At 48.0% G+C, this 27862-nt stretch overlaps 1 protein-coding gene and 1 non-coding gene across 2 annotated transcripts; both read left to right on the top strand.

The window, feature by feature from the left end:
- The first annotated feature begins 6817 nt into the window (after window positions 1-6817).
- On the top strand, window positions 6818-11422 carry LOC149352967 (nose resistant to fluoxetine protein 6-like). Its single transcript, XM_089575746.1, has 5 exons — window positions 6818-6972; window positions 9886-10006; window positions 10430-10616; window positions 10722-10864; window positions 11214-11422. Exons 1-5 carry the CDS (start codon window positions 6818-6820, stop codon window positions 11394-11396), a joined length of 789 nt encoding a protein of 262 aa, XP_089431872.1. The 3' UTR covers window positions 11397-11422.
- An 11935-nt stretch (window positions 11423-23357) lies between these two features.
- On the top strand, window positions 23358-23518 carry LOC149352966 (U1 spliceosomal RNA). Its single transcript, XR_016291973.1, has one exon. It is a non-coding gene; the product is annotated as a U1 spliceosomal RNA (small nuclear RNA).
- The last annotated feature ends 4344 nt before the right edge of the window (window positions 23519-27862 follow it).

Here is a 27862-nt window from a genome sequence, read left to right as displayed (position 1 = left end):
GGAGAAGGTATAATTTTGTATTCATAATAGGTATTATGTAATGGGCTTTCACTTGGAATGTTGACTACGTGACGAAGGGCTTTCTTCTGCAGAGAAAAAATCTTATTTATGTTTTCTTTTGATGTTGTGCCCCATACAAGTCCGCAGTAATTTAGTTGAGCATAGAACAACGCGTTATATATTAATAGCTTAAATTTCAGTGGTAAAATATAACGAAGCCTCCAGAGTACTCCTGATATTTTGGCAAGATTGGTTAATATATGCTGCACGTGTGAGTTCCATGATAAGTGCTGATGAAATGTCACACCAAGTGTCTTTGCTTCTGAAACCACTTCAATAGGATTATTGCAGATATGAATGTTAAAGTTGTAGATAATTGGCTTTTGATAGGGTGTAAACAGGACAGCTTTGGTTTTTGCACTGTTGATCTGCAGGGAATTTCTATTGCTCCATTCGTATAGGTTTTGTAGTGTCAAATTTACGTTATTGCACAAATCACTGGGATTATCTGACTGAACAAAAATACTTGTGTCATCGGCATAAACAATAAGTTGTGATTCCTCGGCTATATTCCCTATATCATTTATATACAAGTTAAAAAGCTGTGGCCCCAATATGCTGCCCTGAGGAACGCCTGCATTCAAGTTCATAAGAGAAGAAAAATTGTTATTTATAGCAACGCACTGTTTTCGGTTTGAAAGATATGATTTGAGAAATTCCAAGGCAATGCCTCGAAACCCATAAAATTCTAATTTTGCTATAAGCGTTTGGTGATTTAAACTGTCGAATGCTTTTGTGAAATCTATGAAAATGCCCATTATAAAATTTCTTATCCAAAAATGAATTAAGGATGATTTCTTTTTGTGTTAGTAAGGCTAACTCTGTGGACATACCTTTTCGGAAGCCAAACTGGAAAGGGGAAATTAATGAATGCTTATTGCAGAATGAGTCCAGCCTCAGCAATACTAACTTCTCAAGCGGTTTTGAGAGAACGGGAAGGACAGATATGGGGCGATAGTTTGAAAATGCATTTTTATCGCCTGATTTATAAATAACAGTCACTTTAGCACGTTTCATGCTATCGGGAAATACACCTGATGACAAACATAAGTTGTATATGTGATTGAGCACAGGCAAAATGCAGTCTAAGACAAACTTAATCGGTGTAATTCTAAGACCATCAATATCTCTTGTGTTGCTATTGCTTAGTGATGTAAAGACCGAACGTATTTCATTCTCAGATGTTGGATAAAAAAAAACGGTATGTTTGTTACGATTACGCAAGTAGCTCGTCACACGTTCATCATGACCACTTTTTACTAAGTTAACAAAATAGGAGTTAAATGCGTCTGCGAGTTGAAAGCCCTCGAGAGTTTTTCCGTTTTGTGTTACTTGAATATCGTCATTTCTCGATTTATTGCGGTTCATGATGGTATTTAGAGCGCGCCATAGCTCATTGGTGCGATTATTTGCCCTGCCAAGTAAGCTGTTAAAATAAGCCTGTTTTGCATTTCGAAGAAAGCGCGTCACGAAATTTCTGTACTTTTTAAAGTTAGCGAGGTCTGCTGGGTTCCTATTTTTTATGAATTGCGCATACATGGACGTCTTCTTACGGATCATAGCAAGGCATTCGGCCGTAATCCAAGGCTTCCGTACTTTTTTAGGTTTTTTAACATTTTTAATTTTGAAGCAATCCCTGTAAACGTGTTTGAAAATATCGAGGAAAATATCGTATGCCTCATTTGCTTGGCGAGATTCGAACACGGCGTCCCAGTTTGTTAAGGAAATTTGAGTCCGAAAATTATCAAGCGCATTAGGAGATATGTCCTCAACTGTGAACGTTTCTAGAATAGCTTTTCTTTTATTCTGAGTATTAGCATTCCAAAACATATATATTGGCAAGTGGTCGCTTATACTAGTCGCAATTTTATATCGTCTATGTAACTTTGGGTGATGAACATATCTACTAGTGATTCTGATTCTACTGTGATGCGTGTTGGATCTGTAATGAAGTTCTTGAAGTCGTGTGACTCAAGGAGTAATGTGAAATCCTGTGATGCCGTACTATGTTTAAGGAGATTAATATTTAGGTCACCACCTATAACTAGTTTTAATTGGTTGCTATTGACAAAAGAGAACATGTTTTCCAGGAACTGGTAAAAGGCGTCTAGATTTCCAGAAGGTGGGCGGTATATAACTGTAAACATATTGCAGCCACAAACGACAGAAAGTGCCTCATAATTTTCATTTGAGATTGAAAAATCTGATAGTAAGCTTGCGGGCAAGCCGGCTTCCACTAGTTGTAGTACTCCTCCACCGCGTTTGCTTTGCCTATTTAAATAATAGGTAGTGTACCCAGGTAGGGTCAAGACATCATATTCAGTTGTAAACCAAGTTTCAGTTAACATTACAATCTGAAATTTAAAAGAGAATTCATTAAGAAATTGCGATATGTCATCGTGCTTATTCCTTGCTGATTGTACATTACAATGGAAAAAAACAAAGTTCCCCCCTACCTGGGGAAAAACAACGTCATGTGGTTCAATCATGGCGGGCTTAGGAATAATGCACGTTTTGTTGCCGCGAGAAACAACAGATATACGGTGGTAGGAATATCGGGCACACGAACACTTTTCATCCTGTGATCAATTTTGGGGGGCGTATTCAGGTTGCCAAAAATGGCTTCTATTGAGTGAAAGCCTGAATGATTAGGATGGGCTGAATGGTATTCATGAATCAAAAGAGTGACGTTGCCGGACGGGCTTGCGCATGCAACTTTGGGAGTGATAACTGTATCTGCTCTTCGAACAAGAAGTGGCCTTCCCGTCACGAGACCATGATAACAAGGGTAACAAGAAAATTCCGAAAACACGGCAGCATAATCGCGCAGAAATGTTTCCATGACTGATAAGACTGAACTCTGAAAACGCTTTGTGGCACCCGGAAGTTGTTTAAATGATCTTGGACAGGTCAGACATACGAAAAATTTTAAGCAATGGCGAGTTTTCAGCTTTTCGTGCAAAAATGCGGCCGTTTCGAACCCAAACAAATTTCCATCCAACCTCGCGTTTTCGCGCCACCGCGCTTCCGAGGAGCCTTTTCAGCTGAGGACACAGATGCTCATTGACATAGACGGTGTCAGAAGTGTCTAGACCAAGGTCAGTTCCCACAATGTTAGCTTTACGAGCCTTTTCCAAGACTGCGTCACGTTTCTTGCGGTGTACAAACTGGACAACAATGTTTTCATGGCTAGACTTTTTGGCAACTGGCACACGGTGCACAATTTCGATGTCTGATGCATCGATTGGCTCGCCGGCCTTTTCGCCAATCTTGCCGAGAATGTCTGCAAGATTTTCCCTTTGTCGAACAGGGACACCTTTGATCTCTAAGTTGCAATTTCGGGAGTATTGCTCACACTGAGTCAGCCTGTCCTCATCAGTTTCCAGTTTCGTTTCGAAGGCCTCATGCTTTGTGTTCAGGGATTGATTTTCTTCTCGCAGTTTTTCGTTTTCTGCTTGCGTAGACTCCAGCAATGTTTTACTTTCCTCGTACTTTTCACTGAGGAATTCCACTGTTGCTTTAAGCTCCGCTATTTTATCTTCCATTTCCTGTTTACACTGTGCGAGGTTTTCCTCGAATTCAAGCCTTAACTCTGCAATAGCAGCCTTCGACATATTAGAGGTCTACAGCAGGTAAGAAAGTTTCACACAACACTGTCAAGAGTTTGATGTGCGGGGAGGCTGCTAAAGGCTATGCACAGAAAGTAACAGGGAAGCACAATCAGGCAGCAGCAGCAGCAGCAGCAGCAGCAGCAGCAGCAGCGGCAGTGGCGAAGGTGCACTAAAACAGACAGAGTAAATATAAGGTCACAAACCTGCGATGTGCAGAGTGAATGGGTCAGGTATACAGCGCAAGTGCTGTGCCCGCTGCCACTGCTGCCAAGAAGCGTTGACGGTAGATTTTCCGGTTATATAGCGGTAGTCCAAGATGCCACCCACTGCAAGGGCCAATGGGCGTTTCAGCTGCCGGCTGGCAGCGCCGCAGGACGGTTGAGAGCTACCGCTGGCCACGGGCAGACACAGTCGGCGTTCCGTGGGATAGTTCCGTGATACGGTGATGCTTCGCTATCAGGAATCCAAACAACCTGCGATGTGCAGAGTGAATGGGTCAGGTATACAGCGCAAGTGCTGTGCCCGCTGCCACTGCTGCCAACTGTGTACTAAGGCTCTTAAATAGGGGTGTGCGAATATTCGAAATTTTCGAATATAATTCGAATAGTATATTTTTAGTATTCGTATTCGATTCGAAATCTAAGTATTCGTGTTGTTTCGAATATTCGATCCGACGCGAATATTCGTACCCAGCCGAATATTCTATTGCGAGCACCGGCGTTCATTTCGGTTCGCAAGTCCTATCAAAAGAGACATAACAATATAGCGGCGCCCAGAGCAATGCGTAACGTTGGGCCATGCAGTAGCTGACTACGCTGGTGAGCTTCTTTGTGGCAATGCCTGCGAAGCTGGAATAGTCAGCTCTGCACTAAATACCTCGCAATACGTGCCAGTTCAGTGCCAAGTGAGAGAGCATTTTTGTGGCTGGAGAAGTCGCTTCAGCTAGAAGAAAACTAACTACTTCTGCCTGACCGTGTGGAGCAGCCGGTTTTCTTTCACGACACCTTTTATGTTCATCCCAGCAACGCGCTTTTGTACTTATGGCAAGCATGCCTTAATCAATGCTGTGTACTAGCCATCTTCTCTGATATTTCCACTCTTCTATGAATAATGCTCGATTGTTTGATACTTTTTGTGCAGCCACACACATCTTTTGTGTTCATTTGATCAGTGATAGTTGAACTGTGATGTTCTTGGGTGCTCAAATAATGTTTTGTAGTGGTTAAATGCATCTGTCCTTGATTATTCGATATTCGATTCGATATTCGGAACCAAGTATTCGTATTCGATTCGTATTCGAAAAATTTGATATTCGCACACCCCTACTCTTAAACCGCTGAAAGTGCAAGAAAAGCGTCACTGATTTATAGTGTCAAAATAAACCACAAATGCCATAATTTTTAGCACGGTAGAACCTTATAGGGGCGTGGCTTCTAAGCATCCTGCCCTTGGCAACGCTCCCGCACTGGCTATATATTGGCCAGGCCGGGGCCGCACAGCCGTAATAAGCCGCAGTCGCTATATCAGCAAGCTCAATGGGCCAAATCTTGGTCGCCTTCGAGGACTTCTGTCACAGTGTAGAAGCCAAAAAGAAAAAAAAATCGATGTAAGTAAAAGTTATATTTTCAGAAACTTGCGCCATTTCAGATTTATTTCGGCGCTGTACAACTCCTTAATTAAAAGTGTTCGAGTCAATTCCAGCTCGTCAAATAATTAGTAATGGCTTATATACTCATGTTCTCTTTTACGTGACGATTTCATTCAACTATACTGCTTCAGGTTCATTCACACTGCTTTCACACTTTTTTTTAACCTATGGCTCACTTTGCATGTGGCATTCCATAGGTTTCTTGGATAGTGTTTCTCACAGCATCTGTGTTGGTCATTAAAAAGGGAGCGCAGTTTCGAGTACTTTCACACGCTTCCACTATTTTTGTCTTCAGTGGGAAAATAAATTCGGCGGCCCACATAAATACGCCAGCTCAGGTCTATGAACAGCTTCCTTCGCGACAGTTGCTGGATTTTCCCGTCAGTTATTCAATAAAACGAGCTAGCCCCCGTTTAAAACAGTACTTGTGCTTAATGTAGGAGCCGCTAGGAGCGCTAGCTGCTATGTCTACCGGAAAGTTAATTACGCATTTGCCTCCGAAAGTAAAGTCAAGCGCATTCCAGCATTAAAAGGATGCCGCCGGAATGCTGTGCGACATGGTTTTGCTTTACGCGGTATCGCAACCTCAGGAAGAAGTAAACTGTAATACAAAATGTTTCTTTCGAATGTGTTTTTCCCTGCGACCGAAACTGTCAATGGCTTAAAGTAGCCGAATAATTGCACTAATATTCCTGTTCTATTCTGTGCGACAGCCGCTGCGTTGACGCAGTGGTTATATATGGTGCTCGGCTGCTGACCCGAAACCCAATAAACCAAACGTCATAGGTGCACGCCTGTGCGCATAATATCGCGTGGCGTCTACTCACATCTCAGTTCTGCTTGCACCGCTGTTGGAATTAGAAATGAGCGTCGGTCGGGGTCCTGACCCGATGCGCTAGCACAAACTGAGACAACGAGTAAAAGCGACCGCAGCGAAAGAGGGTTTCAGAGACACTTCCAACCTGGACTGCTTTTTTCACCTGGCGCTGTCAAGCGCTCCCTGTGCGTTGTTTAATTCGCTATATAAGCTGCCGCTGCGCGCATCTGCCGCGAGCGCGTTGGAATTGGTAGCGCCCGGTGCACACAGCTGTCCTGTGAGCAATATGGCTACAGCGCACAGGTTGGAAATAATTTAAATACTGTAGTTGGAGCAAGGTGTGTGTCAAAAAGAAAATCTCGAAAGAAAACAAAACATGAGTCCGAAAATGACGGAAGCTTGGGTATCGCGAAGGGGCGCGTACGAAGGGGCGTCTTCGTAATATCGTGAAAAAATGTGAAAGAAGGAGCCTGGTTGCTTGTGTTCTTTTTGTACTCTGCTGATATCGGTTCTTTGGCTTCTCTTCCTCTCTGCTTGGACGCTTGACTTGCCGTCCCGAAGGCGTCAAGCAGCGCCTGTTTACCCCACATTAACGCTGACATGAGGCACAGAGGTCTAGCCAGATCTTGTGTACAAACTCGGGATAAGCAAAAGATACTTTCTCCCTGCCTCTCTGGCTTCATGAGCAATGCGTTCGCTTCTGCTGATCGCAGGAAGCCCGTCGCCGGAGTGGTCTGCCTGGTCGTCGTCGCAGTGGGCGCCTGCGTCGCCGTGGGCGTCCAGCACTACCTCAACGCCTTCGAGCCCCTGCCGTACACGCACATATCTGACATTGAGTGAGTGGCACGGTTCATTCACCTGGCAGGACGCACGTGAGACTTAGTACGGGTAGCAGGGGTGAGCCGTCGCGCACCGACGTGCAAACTGTACGCGGCTGAGACGCCAGCTGTTCGCACGTGTCCGACCTTTGCGTTTCCGGTTGCCGCGGTGATACCATGTGATACTGCGTACATTGCCTGCAACGAGCTCTGTGTTAGCTGACTGCTTCTTCTGGGCGTTTAACTTCACAGTAAAAAGCAAATTAAATGAGTATCATCATCAGCAGCAGCCTGACTAAGTCTACTGCAGGACAAAGCCCTCTCCCATATCTCTCTAATTACCCCTGTCCTGTGCCAATTGCGGCCACCCTCTCCCCGCAAACTTCTTAATCTCATCCGCCCACCTAACTTTCTGCGCCCCCTGCTACGCTGGCCTTCTCTCGGTAGGTATCCCGTCCGTTGCGCTACAGACTTCAAAGGAGTATTACACTAATTTCTGGCTTGCGTGTTTTCTTCTTTCAAATGATGTTTGGGGCATTAATATACATGGATCACCCCGCAGTATTCCCCTACGACCACTAAATAATGTATAATTTAATTAATTCTTTATGATGTTTCGGTTTCATCAACCGACCGATGGTTGGGACGTATAAGGTGTTCAAAACTTGAGGCATGAAAAACTGCGATATAGTCACAGATACGTAGTTTTAACTCACTACTACGCTTAAGCCACGCTGCTTGCAGAGCCGGAATGACAACGACCGCCGTATCAGCTGTTGAGTGGTACGTTATATTGCGTTTTTTTTTTTTTTCACGCATGCCCACGTGGCCTAAAAGCACCTTACACGTCACAGCCACCGTTCGGTCGACGAAACCGAAACAGCGTGATGGAGGAATTTCAGTTATAAATTACTTAGCGGTCTTAGGCGAATACCGCGCGGAGGAATTATTACAGGCAAGAAAACATGCAGCTAAAATTAGATGCATGTCTATAGTCATTCTAAAACCTAGAGTGGCTTTGTTTCTTCGCGGCATCTTTTTATTCCAGCTGCATGAACTTCCAAGAACTTCTAAGCATCGTAATATTGATTAGGCTTACAACGGTCTAAAGTTCGCCGCACGAGCTCTTCTCGGTCCGAGTTACTCGATGTAGCAGCAATACCATTTCCGTGAGCGCGGCGATAGGGACGGATGGGTCATAGGAGCTGCGGGAAAAATGTTCTGCGGCACAAATCGTACCGCGCGGCCGGAAGCCATTTATGTCACGCGAAACGCGTCACGGGATCTCGTCTGGCCACGTTACTTCGACCTTCACATGAGTGTTTTTCTATGCTTTACCTGGGGAGAAGTGCGCAGCAAGTTCGCCAGAGTACGATCTCATCAAAGTGGTGACAACTAACGCTCTATTTCAGACTAATGCGGGTGCGCTGTCGACCGCAACTTGAGCCACTTCTGTCAACAACTTGGCTGTTGTGCGAGCCCTTAGGCTTATGACGGTTGGGCATCTGAAATGGGGTGATATTTGGCCAACGGGGCCTTCTACTGAATACACAACTGCATGGCTATTGTCAAATCACTCGCAACCGCGGTTTCAATATAAAGATTTTGAGGGCAGTTTTTGTTGACTACGTGGAGGCAACAGTTCTGAACTGTCAGTGGCGCAGTGCTCGATCGACTCCGTGGCGTTTTGTATTGCTAATTCTCATACTAGAAGGTCTGAGTGTGGCCCACGCATGATCGTCAGAAGTTGTTATGTTGTCATTTTTTTTTTTTAAGAGGGAGACACTCCGGCTGTAGCAGGAATTTATTGCAGATAATAAGCTCGGGCTTGCACTGGTTTACATTCACGTTGCTACCATGCTGCTGTTGTCACACTGGGCTTGTGTGAGCGCAGACCTGTCTACAGATGCTGGACCTCATTACAAGAACGCTGGCTCGTTGAGGTTTCCACCCGCGGCGGTGAACCCTACTTCATTCAAATAATATTTCCACGATGAACGTATATCATTGAAACAACACGTAGAAAAGGAGGAGACAGTCCTGTCCTCGCCTTTATACGTGTTGTTTTAAAGCTGAGTTCGTCTTTCAGATATTAATTCTTACAGACTGGCCCCCCCAGTCTACGAATTTAGGATTCAAATAAATCCGAAGCACATTGTTTTAATGTTCCGCATATGGCACGGTATGGAGCTGCTCCAGATTGCATTTTGTAGTAAACTCGCCTATGGAACAAACTGATTTAAAGGCTGAAATGTAATCTCATTAGCATGTCACATTTTCTTGAGACAAGTGCCCCAGTTCATGGTTTATACTGCGGGGAGTACAACGGAAAATAAGTGGAAGCATTGCTCCGTAGTCCCGGCGTACCATATGCACAAGAGGCCAAATAGTTAACAGCTAAATTATCTTTAGGTGAGCTACAATTTGGCCCACGCGGGCAAGTTTTTTAGTCATAGAGATAAGACTATGAAGTGTAGATAACCATGCCCCATTTTTCACTCTATATTGCGATGTGTAGTTTCTACGGGAAGCTGTCGGCTAAATCACTCATAGTACAGACAGCAATTCAGACTGCTAGTCAGTCTTAACTGCAGATAGTGCATGCGTTTGAGTTTCAGTTTAATGGGGGTTTTTGCTGCTTCGGACGCGCGTATTATTATCATCATTAGCTAGAAAACACTTGCGAGTTGGTACTTCGTAATTATCGAATAGTATTTTTTGATTACTTGTGAACACGTCCTGCCAGCGCCACCTCTTTAAACAGCCTCCGTCGGAAACTTCTGGCGGTTCGATCAAAGGTTATTTATGTGTAGTTCCGTACCTTTTCTTGAAATCGGCAGCAGCCCGTTAACCTATGTACGGCACAAATGAAGCTACGGCTCACACGTTTCTCCTTTCATCGATAGGTGACTGTTATGAATTTTTTTGCAGTCTCTTCTTCAAAGGCCATGCAGCCATGTATTTGTGGCCGACAGGCCACCTGACCTGCTTCGTGGCCGGAGTCCTTGTGGCTTTCTGCTTTCACAGGTACAGCCATGTCAGGTTTGGAAAGGTACGCACTTGGTCTGTCTTTATAGTTTTGGAGCAAAATACATAAAACGTGCTTGTTCTGTATAGTTACATTCCCGCACCTGTACCAATATTTATTTTAAACTCTTCGCTTGCTGTGCGGGGGACATCTTCGGAACGCATAAAATACTTTGGTTATTTGCCTTGAGGATGCAATGTACTGTATCGTCGCATGTTTGCTCATGCTCCGTCCTAAAATAATATACATCATTAAGGGGCCCTTAACAGGCGATGAATGTTGAATAGAATTCGAAAAATAAAACACTGAGAAGCGCAGTACCGGTGTTTTCACGTCCGTCGAAGTCGCGTGAAGCTGTGGCAAAAACGGCTTCGATGAACCACCATCATTTTTGCCTGCCATGACCGCATGCACGGAGGCCTACAAACGACGTTCTTCGTTCCCCAGGTCACGTACGCCGTGTGCTGGCTGCTAAGCGTAGCTGGGGGTCTCGCAGTGGTGTACTTTGTCTTCGACTGGAACCACCGCGGAGCGTACGTGCAAGCCTGGGCCTCCACATACGCCGGCCTGCACAGGCTTGTCTGGGCGACGGCCGTCTGCTGGGTCGTGTTCGTCTGCGCCACCGGACAGGCCGGTGCGTCTCTGTTCAAATCCATTTTCTAGGCCTCGATCGGCGTGTACATTACGCGCAGATTGTCTGAACAACAGTCGCGTGACGGAACTACGCTTTTATGTGCAGCGCTCGTGAACCGGCTGCTCTCGCTGGACGTCTTTGTGCCTCTGAGTCGGCTAACGTACTGCGGGTACCTGGTGCAGATGCTCGTTATCTCTACGAGGCTGGTCACACTGCGGCATTCGGTCACACGCAATGGTCCATGGTTGGTATCTTCTTTTTCCCAGCTAGTTAGGCGTTGTAGTTCGTTTTCGATCACTCGTGTGAAATACACTCCGCGAGTATCCATCTGTCTCGCCGTGGCACTCTATGCACTTTTATATGTCTTTATATCTCATTGGTTTGGCGGTGGTTTTGTGTGCATGCTTCTGTACACGTGTGTGTCCGAGCGTGTGTATTTATATAGGGTCAGTAAAATGGCCATTGTAGACAGCTGTCGAACATCTCAGCTTGTTGAACCAAAGGTGATAGAGAAACACTCATTACAATGATAGTAATCGTTAGTGGAAAGCCTAACACTTGTGGCCATTGTGGCTCCTAATGATTCGTTCTCTGCAGGTGCGGGACTACCTGGGCCACACAGTGCATATCTCCATGTTCGCGTACCTGATGTACCTTCTGTGCGAGTGCCCCACGGTCAAGCTGAGCAAGATGGCCCTGAACGGTCTCACGCGCGCCTTCAGCCGAGGTGGAAAAAAGGGTTCTCAAGACTCGCTCAATCAGGACTGCTGCCGCCTGTAAGGCTGCCTTGCTCACTGAGTGCGTCTAGAAGCATGGCTCTCAGTTTTGGACGCAGGCCCCTGCCCTCGAGCGGTGGGTTTTCTCGATTCTGCACTCGGCACAGTCAGCTGCTCTGTATGCAGTATATTTCATGTAAATCGTGAAACACATCCACCAATGTTACGGCGTGAGCTCGAACAAGACACTCGACTCAAGTCACTCGACCCCTGTATCATTGTGCGCGCATCTGCGCGCCTTCCACAAGAAGGCGCCGACCGACAAGATCGATATTGCGCTACGAAAGCGGTCATATGCTGAACAAAGCTTCCCTAGCTTCCATTCCAAGAATATCATTGTGGAGTAAGCCGTTCTTCAGACGCATTGAAGAGGAGTGCTGCTGCAGCATTTATGAAGCTCAACATTGCCAATGCTCTAAGGTGTCCAAATTCTGCATGAAAGACTGGACAGTGGGAGTCATAACGTGAAAGTGAGGCAGAGTGAAAAAGAAATGCCCCCAAAAAGCTGGACGACTTTTAATAAGATGGCCCGTCTAGGAGGACCTTGACAAAAACCTGTCCTCCTGATGAAACGACGGTCAGTCTTTCTCGGGCGCTTCCACTTCGTTCGGCCAACGCCCTCAGAAAGACGAGCTGTAGTGGTGTCGCCACCGACCATCGACCCACAGTCGCATATAACTCCCTTCATGGTATACGAAAATAACAATACACCATTTTACTCATCCCGGAGCACATAGGCCGCCGCGGTGGCTCAGTGGTTATGGTGCTCGGCTGCTGACCCGAAATTGGATTGGATTGGAGTAAACTTTATTTGTGCCTGCAGCGGGCGCTCGCGCGCCCCGACGAGGGCCTACGTCGTCTACGAGGCTGCCGTTACTCGGCGCGGGTCTCCGCTCGCCGTTGCCGGCTCGCTGGGTCCCTGCCTTTCGAGCGCCCCGAGGACCTGCTGGACGGCCCATAGCTGTTGGTCATGGTCGTTGCTCTTCGCTGCTGCCTCCAGCCGCGGCGGGATTGTTCCTGATCTTGCTTCCTTTGGATTTCTGATGCAGTCCCACAAGATGTGCGTCTGATCTGCCGGCTCCCTCCGGCAGACTCTACACGTATCGGTCGGGTAGGTCTCGGGGTACATGCGATGCATCAGTCCCGGGCTCGGTAGCGATCCGGTCTGGAGCTGTCTCAGTAGTACCGCCTCCGCTCGACTCAGCCTCGGGTGCGGGGGTGGGAGAGTCCTGCGAGCCAGGCGGTAGGCCTTCGTGATTTCGCTGTAGTCGGTCATGCGGTAGATCCCGGCCGCGGCGGTTGAATTTCTTTGGAGGAGAAATTCTAGAGGCCCGTGTACTGTGCGATGTCAGTGCACGTTAAAGAACCCCAGGTGGTCGAAATTTCCGGAGCCCTCCACTACGGCGTCTCTCATGACCTTAGTCGCTTTGAGACGTTAAACCCCATTAAACAAACCATAAACCAAATCATCCCTGAGCCCATGCATGCTGCAACTCATTCAAAAAGGCTGCAAGCGCGAATGCATGTCACAGAACCATCTCTGCGACACATTACGCAGATGCGAGACATACACTGATCACCCCCATGGCAGTATTTATCGATCAGTAATTCGCCACGTGCACGCGCGTGGCGCAGATACACAGCAGCAGATACACAAATTAACGGATGCAATTCTGCCTACCGTACATCGCACAGACGACCAACGTTTGCGTGAATAAAAAAGAATTGAAGAAAAAAGCAGTCTACATATTTTGTGTTCGACGATTGATATCTAATGTGCCATTTCCTCGACGGCATCTCGCAAAATCTAACTGAAAGAAAACGAATTTATAGTTAACAGTGTACAGCTAGTAAAAAGCTGGCGGATAAACAGTCTCGCAGTAACAGTGAAACGTGCGCCCTGAAAAGGCAAGACGAAAGTGAACAGCGTGCTCTCCGCAGCACCAAAGGGTAGACATGGACGAGGAAGAATAGGTAGGATAAGTAAAGAGAGCTGGGGGTATTTTGTTTCCTACCCTGCAGTGGAAGAAAATGACAAAGAATAGAGGAGACAAAAGGGTGGTAGGGTTTTATTGTATTTAAACCGAGTAGACGTGCGAAAGCATGTGTTTAGCCTTGTTGGCTCATTGTTATTCTTTGCTGGGTCGTCGGCACGTCTGGCGACGATATTAGACTCAGGTTAAGCTCTGATCGAGGTTAAGCTGATCTGATCTGTTCGCGCTACAGGCGGCAGTTGACGGCAATGTGCAGTGCACAGCGCGATAGTGCGTTGCAGTTTAACAAGAGGCGTGATCGGTGATAGCACAGTGCTCTCGTGCAGCGCCGCCGTGGATTCGAAACCCGGTCATGGCAGTATTTATTTTATTCCTGCATGGGCCTTTGCTATACTAGGTTTGGCCAAGTCACCCTCAAGGTCACCCTCCCGTTGGCTACAGCTGACGCGACGCTTCTCCGAACTCACCCTAAGCTTCTGCCCATTGACTGCAGCTTGCTCGGCGCTCCTCCGAAGAAACCTGAGCTTGCCGGAGTTACTCCGAGGCATCACGCAAAATTCTTGGTTGGGACCTTGTTATGTAGTGTTTTTGCACTAAAAGGCAAACGTACTTTGATGTTACGGCCAGCTGCCGGCAACTTCGAACCGAAAGGTATCGGGTGACAAATGAAGTAGCATGCAAAGACATGCAGTCACGAAAGAAAGTAGTTTAAAATTTTTGCTGCATTGAACTTGCATCGTCATGTCCTTCGCTTCGCTTAGCTCATATCATCTTGGACTTCATGGATTGCAGGAGCGGTAATAAACGTATTTTAAGAAACTGAAGTCTGATGCCTCTACTTTTATTATTTTTATTTAGTTGGCGATGAACACGGGGAGTTTCTTAGAAGGGCGTGGTTGTAGGCCAGTTGATAGGATATAATGAGGAGCAAAACCGCTGTGGTCGCCTGCCTCTGTCCCGTCCTGTTTTGCGGTTTTGCTCCTCATGACGGGGAGTTTCCCCTGCTCGTTTAGGTCTGGCGTAGCGGTTTGATTCTGTGCAAGAAATATGTGTCGCTGAAATATAATAATGATAACAATGTTTAACGTCTCAAGGCGACACACATATGGTCTATAAGGGACGCCATAGTAGAGAGCTGCAGGTTACTTTAGACCACCGAGGTTCCTTAACGTGCGCAGACAACGCACATCACATGGGCGTTCTTGCATTTCGCCTCCACCGATATGCTGCCGCCACGACCGGGATTCGATCCCGCGACCTTGGGATCAGCAACAGAACGTCAAAGCAACTGAGTCACCGTGGCTGGTGGGTCGCCGAACGTGGCCTCCGTAAGTGTATATGAGCTCTGAGGTAAAGAGTCTTATAGCTCGGCCGCACGTCCCGTGTAAGCTTGAATATGGCACTAAAGCTTCACTGACTTCTTCCATCACCACCCTACACCGGGCAGAATGCTGCAAACACGGCTCATGAAGTAGCGCCAAGGTGAAGCAGCCCACGAACTTGAACACAATTTAAGCGCCTTCAGCACAACTTATGCTGTGCCAACTTACACTGATTTACCTCCAGTAGAAGAAAATAAATGTGCTGAACACAGCTTCGCTAGCTGCCCCTCTGACCAGCTTGCTCCTTTTGTGGACCATTTTTCTTTTCCAATAAACGCGAAACCCGCTGACGTCTGCTCGCTGTACCTGCCACAGCATTTGGCGGCGTTTAGATGAAGCCGCGTGTCCTATAAAACCTATATGCGGACAACGAAGGACCGCGTGGCAACGGAAACAACGGCACCTGGCCGGAGTGCCACAACTCCCAGGGTTCATCGCGGTGGTGATGTCGTAGCGCAGCTGCTTGCGATATCGGTCTTTCAGCTTTCCCGAACGACCAATCATTAATTTGAAGGGAGACTGAAGCACTTTTTTTTTTTAATCAGGCTGGCAGCGGCGTCCTTTAGTTTTTCATGCTGTATACTGGAATATCGCATCCAAATAAGGCAAAAACAAACACGCATTGCCTTTTTTAGCAGAAGTATGCGGCCTGTGCCGCGTAGCACACCGTGCGGCGCGCCGCCGCCCGTGATTGGACAAGAGAGGTCGTGACGACACTTTGAGGACTGGAGAAGCTGCCGATGCGAATCCGGCGCTGCGTTGAGTGCAGATCGCAGCTTTCCGTAGTGTTGTAAAAGCGAATATGGCGAATATTTTTTTACTGACCTCCAAAGAAAAGTATACTACAGTTTGATCATTCCACTTATCACCTGAAACCAAAAAAGACAGAAGCAAAAAAATTCTACCCCTAGCACAAGCACACGTCAGCGTGAAACACGCGTATGCAGACCATGCGTAAAAGATGCCAGTACAACCTCGGCTCGTATTCTCGGAAAGGAAGGGGTGCGAACAATACTCAAGTCAATTACCACCACCGGACGCCTCCTGGCTCGCCCGAAAGAGCGTCATCCTAAAGAAAAGGCCCAAAGCGCTGTGTAGAAAAAAAATCCTGTTCTGAGTGCCCGGCGTTGTAGGTTGGGGCAAGAAAGTATTCAAGGAAACGATGAAGCAGCACAAAGTTGATGTCAAAATGAGCGAAGCGCAGTGGCCAAGCACTGCGAGGCATGTGACCACAGGATAGTGACGCAATCATTGTGCGCTCGAAACCAAGCCCAATACGCGCACAAGGCTGCCGCTTCACTCGTGGCGCGTTCAGCAGATGCCAGAAAATATTTATCGCTCCCTCGGAAACGTTCGCCCTTCTTAGATTTGCAGTTTAGATTCAGTGAAGTGGTGGCCAAGTATATGTGTGTTTAAAAGCCAAGCTAGCTGCAACTCGCCCGCTGCCACAACTTGATGAAGATACCGAATAAGGTTGCAAAACATGGTGTTTTTTTGCAAAAACTTGGTTGGCATTCATTTCTATCTTAAATTTGCATCCGAAATCAGAACGTCGAACTCTTTCATTTTAATTTCTTAGCTACGATTAAACGAGATGCAGCATATGAAGAGCTTCGATGCTTGCTTGCTTTGCTTTATTGTGCTTTGCTTTGCTTGGACACGTCGAACCGAGTATAAAATCACTAACCGAGCCTTGCTGAGAATGCCTCAGGTGGACTGGCTATCACCTAAGCTGAGGAGAACGACATATGCTTGAGCCTCTATAAGGTTTATGCAGGGGCGAAGTGAGCATGTTTCTACTTATAGAAAAGGGGCTTCTTCGGAATGGTGACACGCCTCTCATGCGCGAGAAAATCGAAGGAACTGTGTCATGGTTCAGCCGCGCCTTTTCGACAGAAATCTCCAGAGATCACATTAGGGACAAGCCCTGCATGTAGCCGCACTTACGGAAGTGCTTCGAGCAGAGTACGCTTGCTTTGGTCGACTTGAATTCGTCACAGCAGCAAGCGCTTGCGCTGCGAGCTTATGGCGGAAAACAGTGGAAGACGACACAGTCGCGGCCGTAGTTGTTCGTGGACACGAACGCAGAGTGGTACCTCGTTTTGAACATGATTCTCAAGGTCGGCTGACACGCTTTGCTCGTCACAACGCACGCAGTACGAGGAACAACGCATGCAGCACGAGAAACAACGCGCGGTGAAAGCTCGCTCGGGTGCGCCGAAGCATCCCCGGCTCCTCAACGTGACGTCACGTTGGCCGACATGGACGAGGTTTCCTTCTCCGCTGTTCTCCTCTCCTGCGCTCACGCGGGGCGCGGGAGATTTAAACATCGCAGACCGTATTCACTGCCAATTACGCATGCTGCCGCACTCAAGAAAATGCTTTTTTTTATTAGAAACGCGGTGGGGTGACAGCTGTGTATTAATGTGAATCAATTCCTGATATTTTCTTGCACATCCACTTTTACCACGCGTAAATATACTGGCATCTTTGCAGCGTGCATTTGCGTCAAAATATTGCCAGCAACCTACTTAATCTTTCCCACCATGAAGAAAAAAACAGTAGCTTGAGACTGCACTGATGCGGCTCTGTCAAGCATGGTCAGGCAAACACTGATGTAGTGCCGGGTTTGGCGGTGCTGCAACAACCGCTAAAATCAAATTCTCCTAGGATTAAAAAGAATAACAGTTCTGAAACGGGCAGCTGTGAAATGAACTAAAAGGCTAGACAACTAACCGTAATTCAGTCCAGACGTACTCAGTCGAAATCTCCAGTCTGTCTTTCTGATTTCGTTTCGCGCAGAACACACGAACTGCTCGTGCATTTATTTAATGAAAAAGGCATAACTCGCTTGTACTGCCCAGGTCTGTTGGTGTTATTTTAAAATAGCGGAGCTCGCTCCCCAATATGAATATTTTTGCTCGTGTACGCTACGCGCATTATAAAAGCGCTTCTTAAAGGGGTTCGAAACATGTTCCGAGGAGAGCATATCAACTCGCCTAATCACTGCATTGTGTTGTCATAAACACCTGAGCCAAATAATACACTTCTACACGCAACAGAGGACCCATAATCACGTGCGAAATTTGGCGAGCACTTCCCGGCGACTGCTTCATGGTAGCACCCTCGACCGTCTCGCACCAGCGTATACAAGTTGAGAGATAGCTATTGGTTAGATTCTTTCAGACGTCAGGCAGATACCGTGGCCGCGGCCAATAAGCCGCGCAGCTCCGACGGGACAGGAAGCTCTGCCCTTGGAGGTGGGGCCGGCGGAGGAGCAGCCGACCTACCAGCGTGCAAAGTCGCGTGCAAGCGGAATACGCTGCCGCGGCAGAGATTCCGCGGAAAGCCCGATCGGTCCAGGACCGAATTCTGCCGCCGGAAAAAAATTCCGCCGATTCTCATCGGCCAATAGGACGGCGAGTACGAAGTTGCATTCCCGTGGCGACAAATGTGGCGGCGCCCTTCGATGGATGATGCTAATGATGCCTCGCTTCAGACTGGATTCGTCCTTGTTATTGCCTTCTTCAGCGCGTTCATTGGCCATAAATGGCCAATGCAAGTTAGCGTCTGTCCTGTCGTTTTTTGGCTTTGTGCCGTCTTGTTGCGATTTAATTCTTGCCACCCATAAATGGGCCACCGGTCTGTCGCCTCGTCTCATCTAACCCATAAGAAAACGTACGATTAATGAATTTGCATTAGTTTTTTCTTTAGAGCGACGATTCTGCGCCCTTTAAGCTTCGTCGGTTTGTTGACAGCAATGGTTCCCGTCTTAACCACCAGATGACGCCACTAGGCTGAACGTCGTCGCGCTTCTGTTCTAAAAGTGAGAGTGTTAGAAATGGCTTAATAGCTGCATTTTGACGTACGTAAGCGTGCACATGGTTATCGCATATAGTCAGCATCGGTTAACCTCTTGCCATATCTCTGTACGCCGCGAGCAGACGACGAGCGGAGACGTGGTGGCCGGCAAGTGTGAACGAGGCAGCATTTCGGACGCGGCGGATTCCGCTGGCCGTCGCCGCCGAAATGCCCAAGTGTGAACGCGCCATTTATGTTTCTATTCCGAATGGACTCTCAGTCTAAATGTTGCGAGCGTATTTGCACGACCACTGTTTGATCGAGAAGTGGTGGTGTTTATCGCCAAGCTTCTGATTCCTTAAACCCCGAGCCTCTTTTATAGAGCAAAATCCGCCGCGGTGGCTCAGTGTTTATGGCGCTCGGCTGCTCATCCGAACGATGAGAATTTGATCTCGGCCACGGCGGTGGCATTTTTATAGAGGCGAAATGTTCGGGGCCCGTGCGATGTGAATGCACATTAAAGAACCTCAGCCGGCCGAAATTATCCGGAGCCTTCAGAGTTCCACTACGGTGTCCCTCATAGACTGAGTGAGTCGCTTTGGTACGTTGAACGCCATAAAACAGAAAAAAAAACATATTGTAGACTTTGATAACGATTTTATGTTAAAATCTACTTGAATTGTTTTCTGCTAAAGTGCCTGGAAGTATCGAGTTATCAGCAGTGCGTACAGGGGACTGCCAGAAGCATAAATGCACATGACCAGCCGCACGCTGGTTGTTTGTTAGAAATTCTTTCATATTGATGTTCATATTTCCACGCGGTGGTGACAATGCCGTGATCAGACGAGCAGGCTGATGCATCACTGAAATGAAATCTGTATTAAGCTGACATGCGCCCACAAAGAGTTGAACAACTCGGCGACAGCAACAAGCGTGCTCGGCAGTCATCGTAGAACAGAATGTCTGCCGCTCTCGGCCGCGCTCAATTTAAAGCTGACAAATAACTTTCGAGACACGGTGCTCAAAGCAGCAACCACCACAATCTCGAACAACATGGAATCAGTTGAGCATGGCTGCGATCATTCGAGATAAACCTGGTCGCATCTCGAGTTTCAAACAAAGTGATGAATGCGCGTGACGGCAGTTTTCAACATCAATAAACATTCGAAACATCGACCCGATGCAGCACCCGCAAATTCTCCCATCGGTATACAACGAACTATCCTGAACGCAAGCTATAGTTCAAGTGGTAAATTAGTTTATTAACATGGTAAGGCTAACAGCCTAACTAAGAAAGACATCTACCTCCTCCCAAGGATCGACGGTATACCCTCGACTGATCATGCCACGCCGTCATAGCCGTTCTGGTCGTTGGACCTCATGATCGACTACTGGCTAATCGAAGTTGGCGAGAGAGGCCGAGAGAAGTTGGCGCCGTCCTCGTTCATAAAAGCGACAGGCTGCAGAAAGCAATCGCGTACGCTTAACCCTTCCCTGTCGAAGGCCGAAGCTAACCATTCAACGACCGAATAGTGCCCCGCCATCATCTAGGCTACATCGAAATTCCTCCCCTACCTGTACGGGCGGCCGTTCAAGGTTGTCAGCGATCACCACGCACTGTGCTGGCTTGTCAGTCTGAAGGTCCCCCTCCGGCCGTCCGTCTCGGTGAAGCGTGCACCTCCATTAGTTTGACGTCAGTGCCTCCTACAAATCCGGACGCAAGCACACGGATGGAGATTGACTGTCGCGAGTCCCTGTCGACAAGCCGTCGGAAGAGGATAATAAGGGCGCCTTTTTCGGAACGATAAGCACCAGCGACTTGGAACAGCACCAACGCTCAGACTGGGCTACAGCGCTTCTTCGGGTACCTGGAGGCGAGTCTTCTCTACGTCCGGAGCGTCCAAACGTGGATAATGCGAAAGTATTATGCATATGACTCATGTATAAGACCATGTACGCGTTTACCAGCAGCAGTGGTCCTAAAATCCCAGGTGACGTCAGCGTGTTATCAACACCGCCAAACAGAGTCAACGAGACCTGCAGGGTTTCTCCAGCCAAATAGACCACCAAGCGACCTTTCCAGCAGATCGGCATGGATCTCCTTGGCCCCCTCCGTGCAGCGACATCCGGTAACAAGTAGATAATAATACCAACCGGCCAATTTACCGGCTATGCCGAAGCATAAGCGCTGCCCCGTGGTAGCGCTGCAGAAGCTGCTAAGTTCTTCGTTGAAAATGACCTCCTTCAGAGCGCTAAGTTGCCATCCCGGACAGAGGAACTGCTTTGCTGCCGAGCTCCCAAGCAATCCTGCAGTACAGAGAGAAACGAGCCACCGGAAGACGGCTGCGTACCACACGCAAACTAATCGGATAGCAGAACACTTAAACAAAACTATCGCCAACATGCTCACCATGTATGCCGACGCCGAACACATGACCTGGGATGCCATTCTTCCCTGCGTCGTCTTCGCCTACAACTCAGCAGTGCAGGGGGCCACCCAGATGACACCATTTAGTCTCATCCACGGGAGTGAGGCCACGACCACGCTTCCTGGGTATGGACGCCCACTCGACGTCGTGGACTGAGTGAAAAACATTTGAGCCGCTATTTTGGCTCGTACAAGATCGTTCATCGACTTGGAGAAGACTATGAACTGGCCCCCACGGAGCAGCAGCATCCCAGCGGCACCGTTCACACCAAGGAGTGGTGCATGTCGTGCCCCTGTCTTTCTGCACCATGGTCATGCGGATCTGTATGTAGTGGGGTGTATCATTTAGGATAAATAAGCATTTATATGTGTTTATTTGGAGCTGTCTCCAACTTAGATATTGCTGTTTAGTTAGTTGGCTATCGAATGGGGGATAGACCCTCCTTAATCCCCTAAGGTGCTCCAGTATATCGCCGTACGTCTGGGTAACTGGCTCGAATCCCTAAGCATCAGCCGTCGCTCCGTTAGTGTGTCCTCGAGCGATAGCGTCCGCTGCGTGGTTCCCGGCCAGGCCTGCGTGTCCTGATGCCCGCATGATGGAATGTTTTACTTGGCTTCAGCCGCCTTGGCTTAGAACGCAAATAGCTTTCTTGCCTGTTCTGCCTCTCAGGAAATTCCGACAGGCTGTCTGCGAGTCCGAGATGATTACGAAGGATTCTCCTCTTGTGTTGCTTTCGGCTACTGCGAAAGCAGTCGCAGTCGCCTGTACATCAGTAGAGGTACAATGCCTTACGGTGACGGTGGCCAACTCCTTGTGAACGTAGTCGATAGCCGCTGCCACCGTGGCTCTGTGGCTTGGGTAGCTGGCTGCGTCTACGAAGTCGTATTATTTCTTGCCAGCGATGCACTTTTATAACGCCTGAGCCCTTGCTTTCCTCCTGCCTCGGTGCAGTTGTGGGTGCACAAACCACACCACATGGGGATGCCAACACAACCCAGAAGTGTCAGTCATACACAATGCCACGCCGGAGCACTGGGAGTCAGCGGTGTTTAGCTAGGAGCCCGGAAATCAGCTTTCACTGGTCGAACGGGCCCGAGCTACCGCAGCCTCCGCAGGAGTCCTAGACTCCACCCAAGAAGACTCTCAACAGTCTAGGAGTAGTGAATAAACGTTTTGTCTCTCTCGCGCGCCTGGAACCCTATCACGCGCGCTAATGGACGCTATACTTTTTGAATTTTTAGTTTTAGTTTTGTTCTCTTACTACGCTCGCTGATGTACAGTAGTCTTTCCATTTTCATGTTTAATTTGGCTATATTCAGTTTTCCTTTTAAACATCGGGTCGATGCTTCTTTAAGAGGGGACTAATGCCTGGAATGTTTGTTGATATGTTCAAAACTGACGGAACGCGCCTTTATCACTTTGTTTGAAACTCGGGATGCGGCCAGGTTTCTCTCGAATGATCGCAGCCATGCTCAACTGATTCTACGTTGTTCGAGATTGTGGTGGTTGTTGCTTTGAGCACCGTGTCTCGAAAGTGCTTTCTCAGCTTTGAATTGAACGCGGCCGAGAGCGGCAGACATTCTGTTCTTCGATGTCATTCGTCTTAGCGCTGTTTTTTCTAAGGAGCACACTTGTTGCTGTCGTCGAGTTGTTCAATTCTTTGTGGGCGCAAGTCAGCTCAATAAAGATTTAATTTCAGTGTTGCATCAGCCTGCTCATCTATTCACGGCACTGTCACCACCGCGTGGAAATATGAACATCAATATGAAAGAATTTCCAACACAGCCAGCGTGCGGCTCGGCAGCTTTTGGCGTGCGCAATGAATGCGTATTTCAGCAATGTAGCGAAGCATGGAGGAAAGCCTGTAATTACTGATTACTGCATGCCAACAAAGAATCTGTCCGATTCCGTTTCGCTCATGTCAACTACACCAATGAGAATTAATTAAATAGTTCCAATCATGAAAAAGGTGCAGCCGCCTCTGACGCTTTTCGCGATGGCTGTACGATTAGTAGAGGGGCCAGCTTTGCCTTCTTTTATTACCGTTCCATCATTAACCAAGCAAAAATATAAAGAAAGGAGGAAGAAGACAAAAATGGTGGCGCCATGGCTGCTTTAAGAATGCAGACATATTAAAGTCTTTCGGGTACGTTTAAACGACTTAATTTCTGTTTGAGGCTCCGCAAGCAGTGCAGTAAATTAAGTTCCAACGTTAAATGACTTTTAATAGCTAAAGAGCTTGAAATTGGTGCTTAAGCTCTTTGTTGTCGGGTTTCATATTTATTTATAACACAGAACTCACTGGCAACGATATGGTGGTCGCAGTTAATGGGCTTGCCGGGCATTGCAGCTGGTCGGCATTTTTACCGGGTGCTGAGGTATCCTTGGTCATGACGGAGGAGCCTCCAGGAAGAGGCGTGGGCATTGCACTGGGCCCACGCTGACGCCTGCCACTGCTTCAATCGAGGCAGATGGAGCATGTAATTTTTGGTAGTGGGGGCTGCGTGCGCGCGGCCCCCTTACCTTGCTCAAATGCAAAAATCAGAATTAAGCTACTTTAACAGTTTCCATTAAGCGAACTATTATTGTTCGAAATTAGCTGTTTCGTTACCCGTATGCGACAATAATGAATACATCGTAACGTTTCTTTAGCACGTGATGCTGCCACTTCCTCTTCTTCGGCTCGTGGCGAGTACTGGTCATGCGGCGAACGTAGAGAGAGTTCAACGCGTCACAGCACGCGCATCTGCCGGAGATATACGCGGCGGGCGTTGCATCGAACACACTCTTACTCACCCCTGACCACTATCATCCCTCCTACCCCCCTCCTGCCTACACCCTGTGCCCAAAACCTTTCGCCTCTTCCCTCCACATACTCTCCGTCTGCCTGGCGGACCCTCACCCGCGGGGCCTAGAGAGAGAGGAAAACTATATTGCAAGAGGAATTCGGGGCACGACCCCACTACACTCAAGTGTTTATGTTCCTAAGGTTCATAACGCTGGCAGCCCGGCCGGTGGCGATGGTCGGCACGGCCGGGTCCTCCGAGCGCAGCAGGGTCTCCCAGTCCTCCCAGGTCTTGAGGTTCTCTAGGTCCCGCGGGGAAGGGTCCGCCGGGCAGAGTGAAATGATGTGGAGGGCAGAAGCGAAGGGTTCTGAGCATAGGGCGCATGCAGGAGTGGGGAAGGAGGGATGATAGTGGGCTGGGGTAAGGGGAGAGTGTGTGTCTGAAGTCTGCGCCAGAGTGTTGCGCGCTTGCTATCTAGGGAGGGGTGGGGCGGGGGGTAGAGCTTGCGTGAGCTCTGTATGCCTGCGTCAGCTCACTGAATGAGTGCATGCGCTCCTTCGTGAATCCCCGATCCGAGGCCACCTGAGCCTGGTTTTAAGAACCTCGGGATAAAAGGTTGGCGGCCTCGTTTCCGGGATTCCCAGAGTGCGCAGGCACCCATATCAGCTCCACTTGGAGGGGTGGGGGTGCATCGGGCGAGTCCAGTATGTCAAAAGCAGGGAGGTGGACTCGGCCTCGAGGAAAATTTAGAATCGCAGTTTTAGAGTCACTTATAATATACCGGGCTTCCGTGCGGGTGATAGCAAGTGCAATGGCGGCTTCCTCTTCAGCCTCTGGGGAGGTGTCTAGAGGGAGGAGCGGCAGTCCGAGTCCCAACGGCGCATCCCGTTCAGTGCATGCGCGCCCTGTAATGTAAGCGACAGTCGATTTCAGGTCACCTGTGGCAAAACTACACTCACTGTACATTTGGGTTCGCTGAAACTTGAGAATTCGCTCTCCCCAATCACCGAAATTGCGTACACACACCCAGTGGACTCATCAGGCCTACCGCGGAAGGGGGTCGCCGTCAGCAAAGCGAGAGTAGCTGTTCAAGTGTGCGCATTGTCTTTATTTGCATATGAATTAAAACAAGCTTTCATTAAAATGCGCAATCATGAAAATAAGATGGAGATTTTTAATTCTCAGAGCAAATTTTTGAATGCCGGATAACTGCTGTTCAGGCTACCCTCTCGCCTTGCCGGACCAAGTTGAGGGAGCCCACCAAACTCACAGCGAGGAAAGTGCGTTCTGCAGCGAGTGTCACTAAAGCTCATCGTGTGACAGTGCGCAAATGACACTTTAAGCAAATGTCACTTGTTGAAAGTGGCACTAAACGCTCCAGTATGGCAGGAGTATAATGCTCTTGCATTAGAAACTGTTCCAATCCGTGCTACACCTGGACTACCACATTGCATTAATGCATGGGTAGTGTGCCGTGTTTTGTAGCAATGTATATACAGGGTGTCCCAGCTAACTTGGACCAAGGTTTATAAAAAAACTAAGCGTTCTTCAGAACTGAAATCGCGTGGATATTGTTGATGTTTATCTAAAGTTACAGTACCATTTTTTCGGTTCTCCTATTTGAATAATTAGTCGCGATAAATAAATTAACTTTTTAAATATAGCTTGAAACGTTCAGGCGTCAATAGGAAGGTTGTGGAGCTCCACGAATAAGATCCAACCCAGGCACTTCCGACGAGATAGACTTAGCGTGGCCGTTTTTATTAAGGAAAAACGAAAGCCCGCGGAGTTTAAAAAATACCACGTGACAGAGCGCTCCGTGCGCCCGGATGCGCCGCGATTACAGCGCTCTCATCAGTGCTTTGTAAGAAACATCACCCGCTTCGGCCCTTTTGTGCTGCCGAAAGGCAGGGCTTCGCTATGTGCTTGGTTCCAAGATAAGCGCCAGAGGGTTCGGGCGGGAGTTGAAAGAAAGCGCGGCTCCCGTTTCTGAGGGTAATAACTGCACACTCACGTTAGCAGAATGCTTGCGGAAGAACGATGACAATCTCATGAGTTTGTATTTGGGAGCAAGATCCCAACAAGCAAAGACGCATATAACAAGCCTGATAACGTCGTGTGAATTACGCTGAAAAACAGGAGCCGCGCTTTCTTTCCGCCGCCCGTACCCACTGGCGCTTATCTTGGAACCAAGCACATCGCGAAGCCCTGTCTTGGGCAGCACGAAAGGCCCGAAGCGGGTGATGTTTCTAACGAAGCACGGATAAGAGCGCTGTAATCGCGGCGCATCCGGGCGCAAGAGCGAGCTGTCACGTGGTATATTTTAAAATTCGCGGGCTTTCGTTTTTCCCGAAAAAAAATGGCCACGCTAGGTCTATCTCGATGGAAGTGCTTGGGTTGGACGATATTTGCGGAACTCCACAACCTTCCTATTGACGCCTGAACGTTTCAAGCTATATTTAAAAAGTTAATTTATTTATCTCGACTGATTATTCAAATAGGAGGAGGGAAAAAATGGTACTCTAACTTTAGATACACCTCAATAACATCCACGCGATTTCAGTTCTGAAGAACGCTTAGTTTTTTATAAATTTAGGTCCAAGTTAGCTGGGACACCCTGTATATCGAGCGTTGTGACTACAGAAACCTTTATGAATTTGTTTCGTTGCGCTTGCATTACGCGCTGTCGCCCCGGACGCCTTCCGCGTGAGGGAAACTTCAAGAGGAACATCATTTAGTGTTCTGTCTTCTATGACCAAGTGTCCAAGGGCGTGTGGTGATGGCTTGGCTAGACTACATGCTGGAAACGCTACTGCATGAAATGAACGTCGCTTCTCAGCTCTCGGTCGCTGTTTGCGAAGGTGATCTCGGCGCCTCTTCACCGCGACAGATGTCCCGGCCCGCTGTCGCTTTGTCGTGGCGTTTGCGGAGCCAGGCGAAAGTGCGCCTCTTCGGACTACTAATTTCTCCTCTGTTCCCATTCATGTCGACAACTCCGTTTTACTGTACAGCCTAGGCCATCCATTTAGTGTTTCTGTCTGTTGGCTCCGTTTCTAGACTTTTCGTGTTGCTTTTCTGCCATGATGCAGTCGCATCCCGCCGCTCAGGGTAGAGCGCTAATTCTTGCAAGTGACTCCTAGAGACATGCACTGGTGACTTATGGTTATAGTCGAGCTGTTCACAAAGCCACACACTTTTATGGTTGCGCACTTAAAAGAGGTTAGAAACACGATGAAACTTGAAATTATTCCAGAAGTACTTTTTTTTTTCGGGTGACTTCTTGCGTCAAGTCGAAGGTGTAGCCTCGAAATGCATGCCTGTATTGATACACGCTTGAACAATACATTCATGGCCACAGGTGAACAGCATTGCACAAAAACAAAATATATCACCTCATCGCATGGCCGGAGTGTAGGAAACGAATTCCTCGTTTTCCTTCACTCTCTGATTTCTGTTACTATAATTTTACTTGGTCGATGAGACAGACAGCGTGCTCACTTATCCCTTAGTCGCTGTCACCATAAAGAAGGCTAACAACATTTCTCTTACGTACTTTTTCCTTGATTTTGCGATTATAGTTGTTTTCTCAAAATTCAGCGCATATTGCCAGTGCGATATTTACTCAATCGGCCACATGACACGGCACAGATATGCAGACGCACGCTACGTGTGCTTTCGGTGCTCCAGCTTGCGTTCGTGCGGGTGTGCGTGCGTATGTGTAGCATAGCGCGTGTGTGGCGAAAAATACGGCGCCGGAGAGACACGGCACACTGTGTACCACTGCGTCATGTTTCTACCGGGATGTATAGTTTTTTCTTTCCTCAAAATCCTGCAAGCACCTTTTGGAGACCTTACAACTCGTAAGAAAAAATCGCGGAAAGCATCCTCGCCCGCTCAAGCGATGCAACAAGCCCGTCAACCATCTTGCCTTTTCTGTCCCATCTTTCTTGTCCCACAAGGCGCCCTTCTCAGTATCCGACTACTGAGCATGCGTTTGTCAGGCGCAGAGAAGGCTTCACGCCGCATTGGTACTTTTCTTTCCCCGCAGAGCCCTTCCTGCTCCCCCTCCTCCCACAAT

The sequence above is a fragment of the Amblyomma mixtum genome, chromosome 3, assembly GCF_055824585.1.
Source record: "Amblyomma mixtum isolate Tamu chromosome 3, ASM5582458v1, whole genome shotgun sequence".
Lineage (NCBI taxonomy): Eukaryota > Metazoa > Arthropoda > Arachnida > Ixodida > Ixodidae > Amblyomma > Amblyomma mixtum.
Note: the sequence above shows the minus strand (reverse complement) of the source record. Positions and strands in the feature narration are given on the sequence as shown.

Excerpts from the sequence above, each read along its gene's own strand:
- LOC149352967 (XM_089575746.1), top strand. The coding sequence starts at position 6,818 with ATGAGCAATGCGTTCGCTTCTGCTGATCGCAGGAAGCCCGTCGCCGGA. Across the intron at positions 6,973-9,885 it reads ACGCACATATCTGACATTGA|TCTCTTCTTCAAAGGCCATG; the intron begins GTGAGTGGCACG and ends ATTTTTTTGCAG. Across the intron at positions 10,617-10,721 it reads CTGCGCCACCGGACAGGCCG|CGCTCGTGAACCGGCTGCTC; the intron begins GTGCGTCTCTGT and ends TTTTATGTGCAG.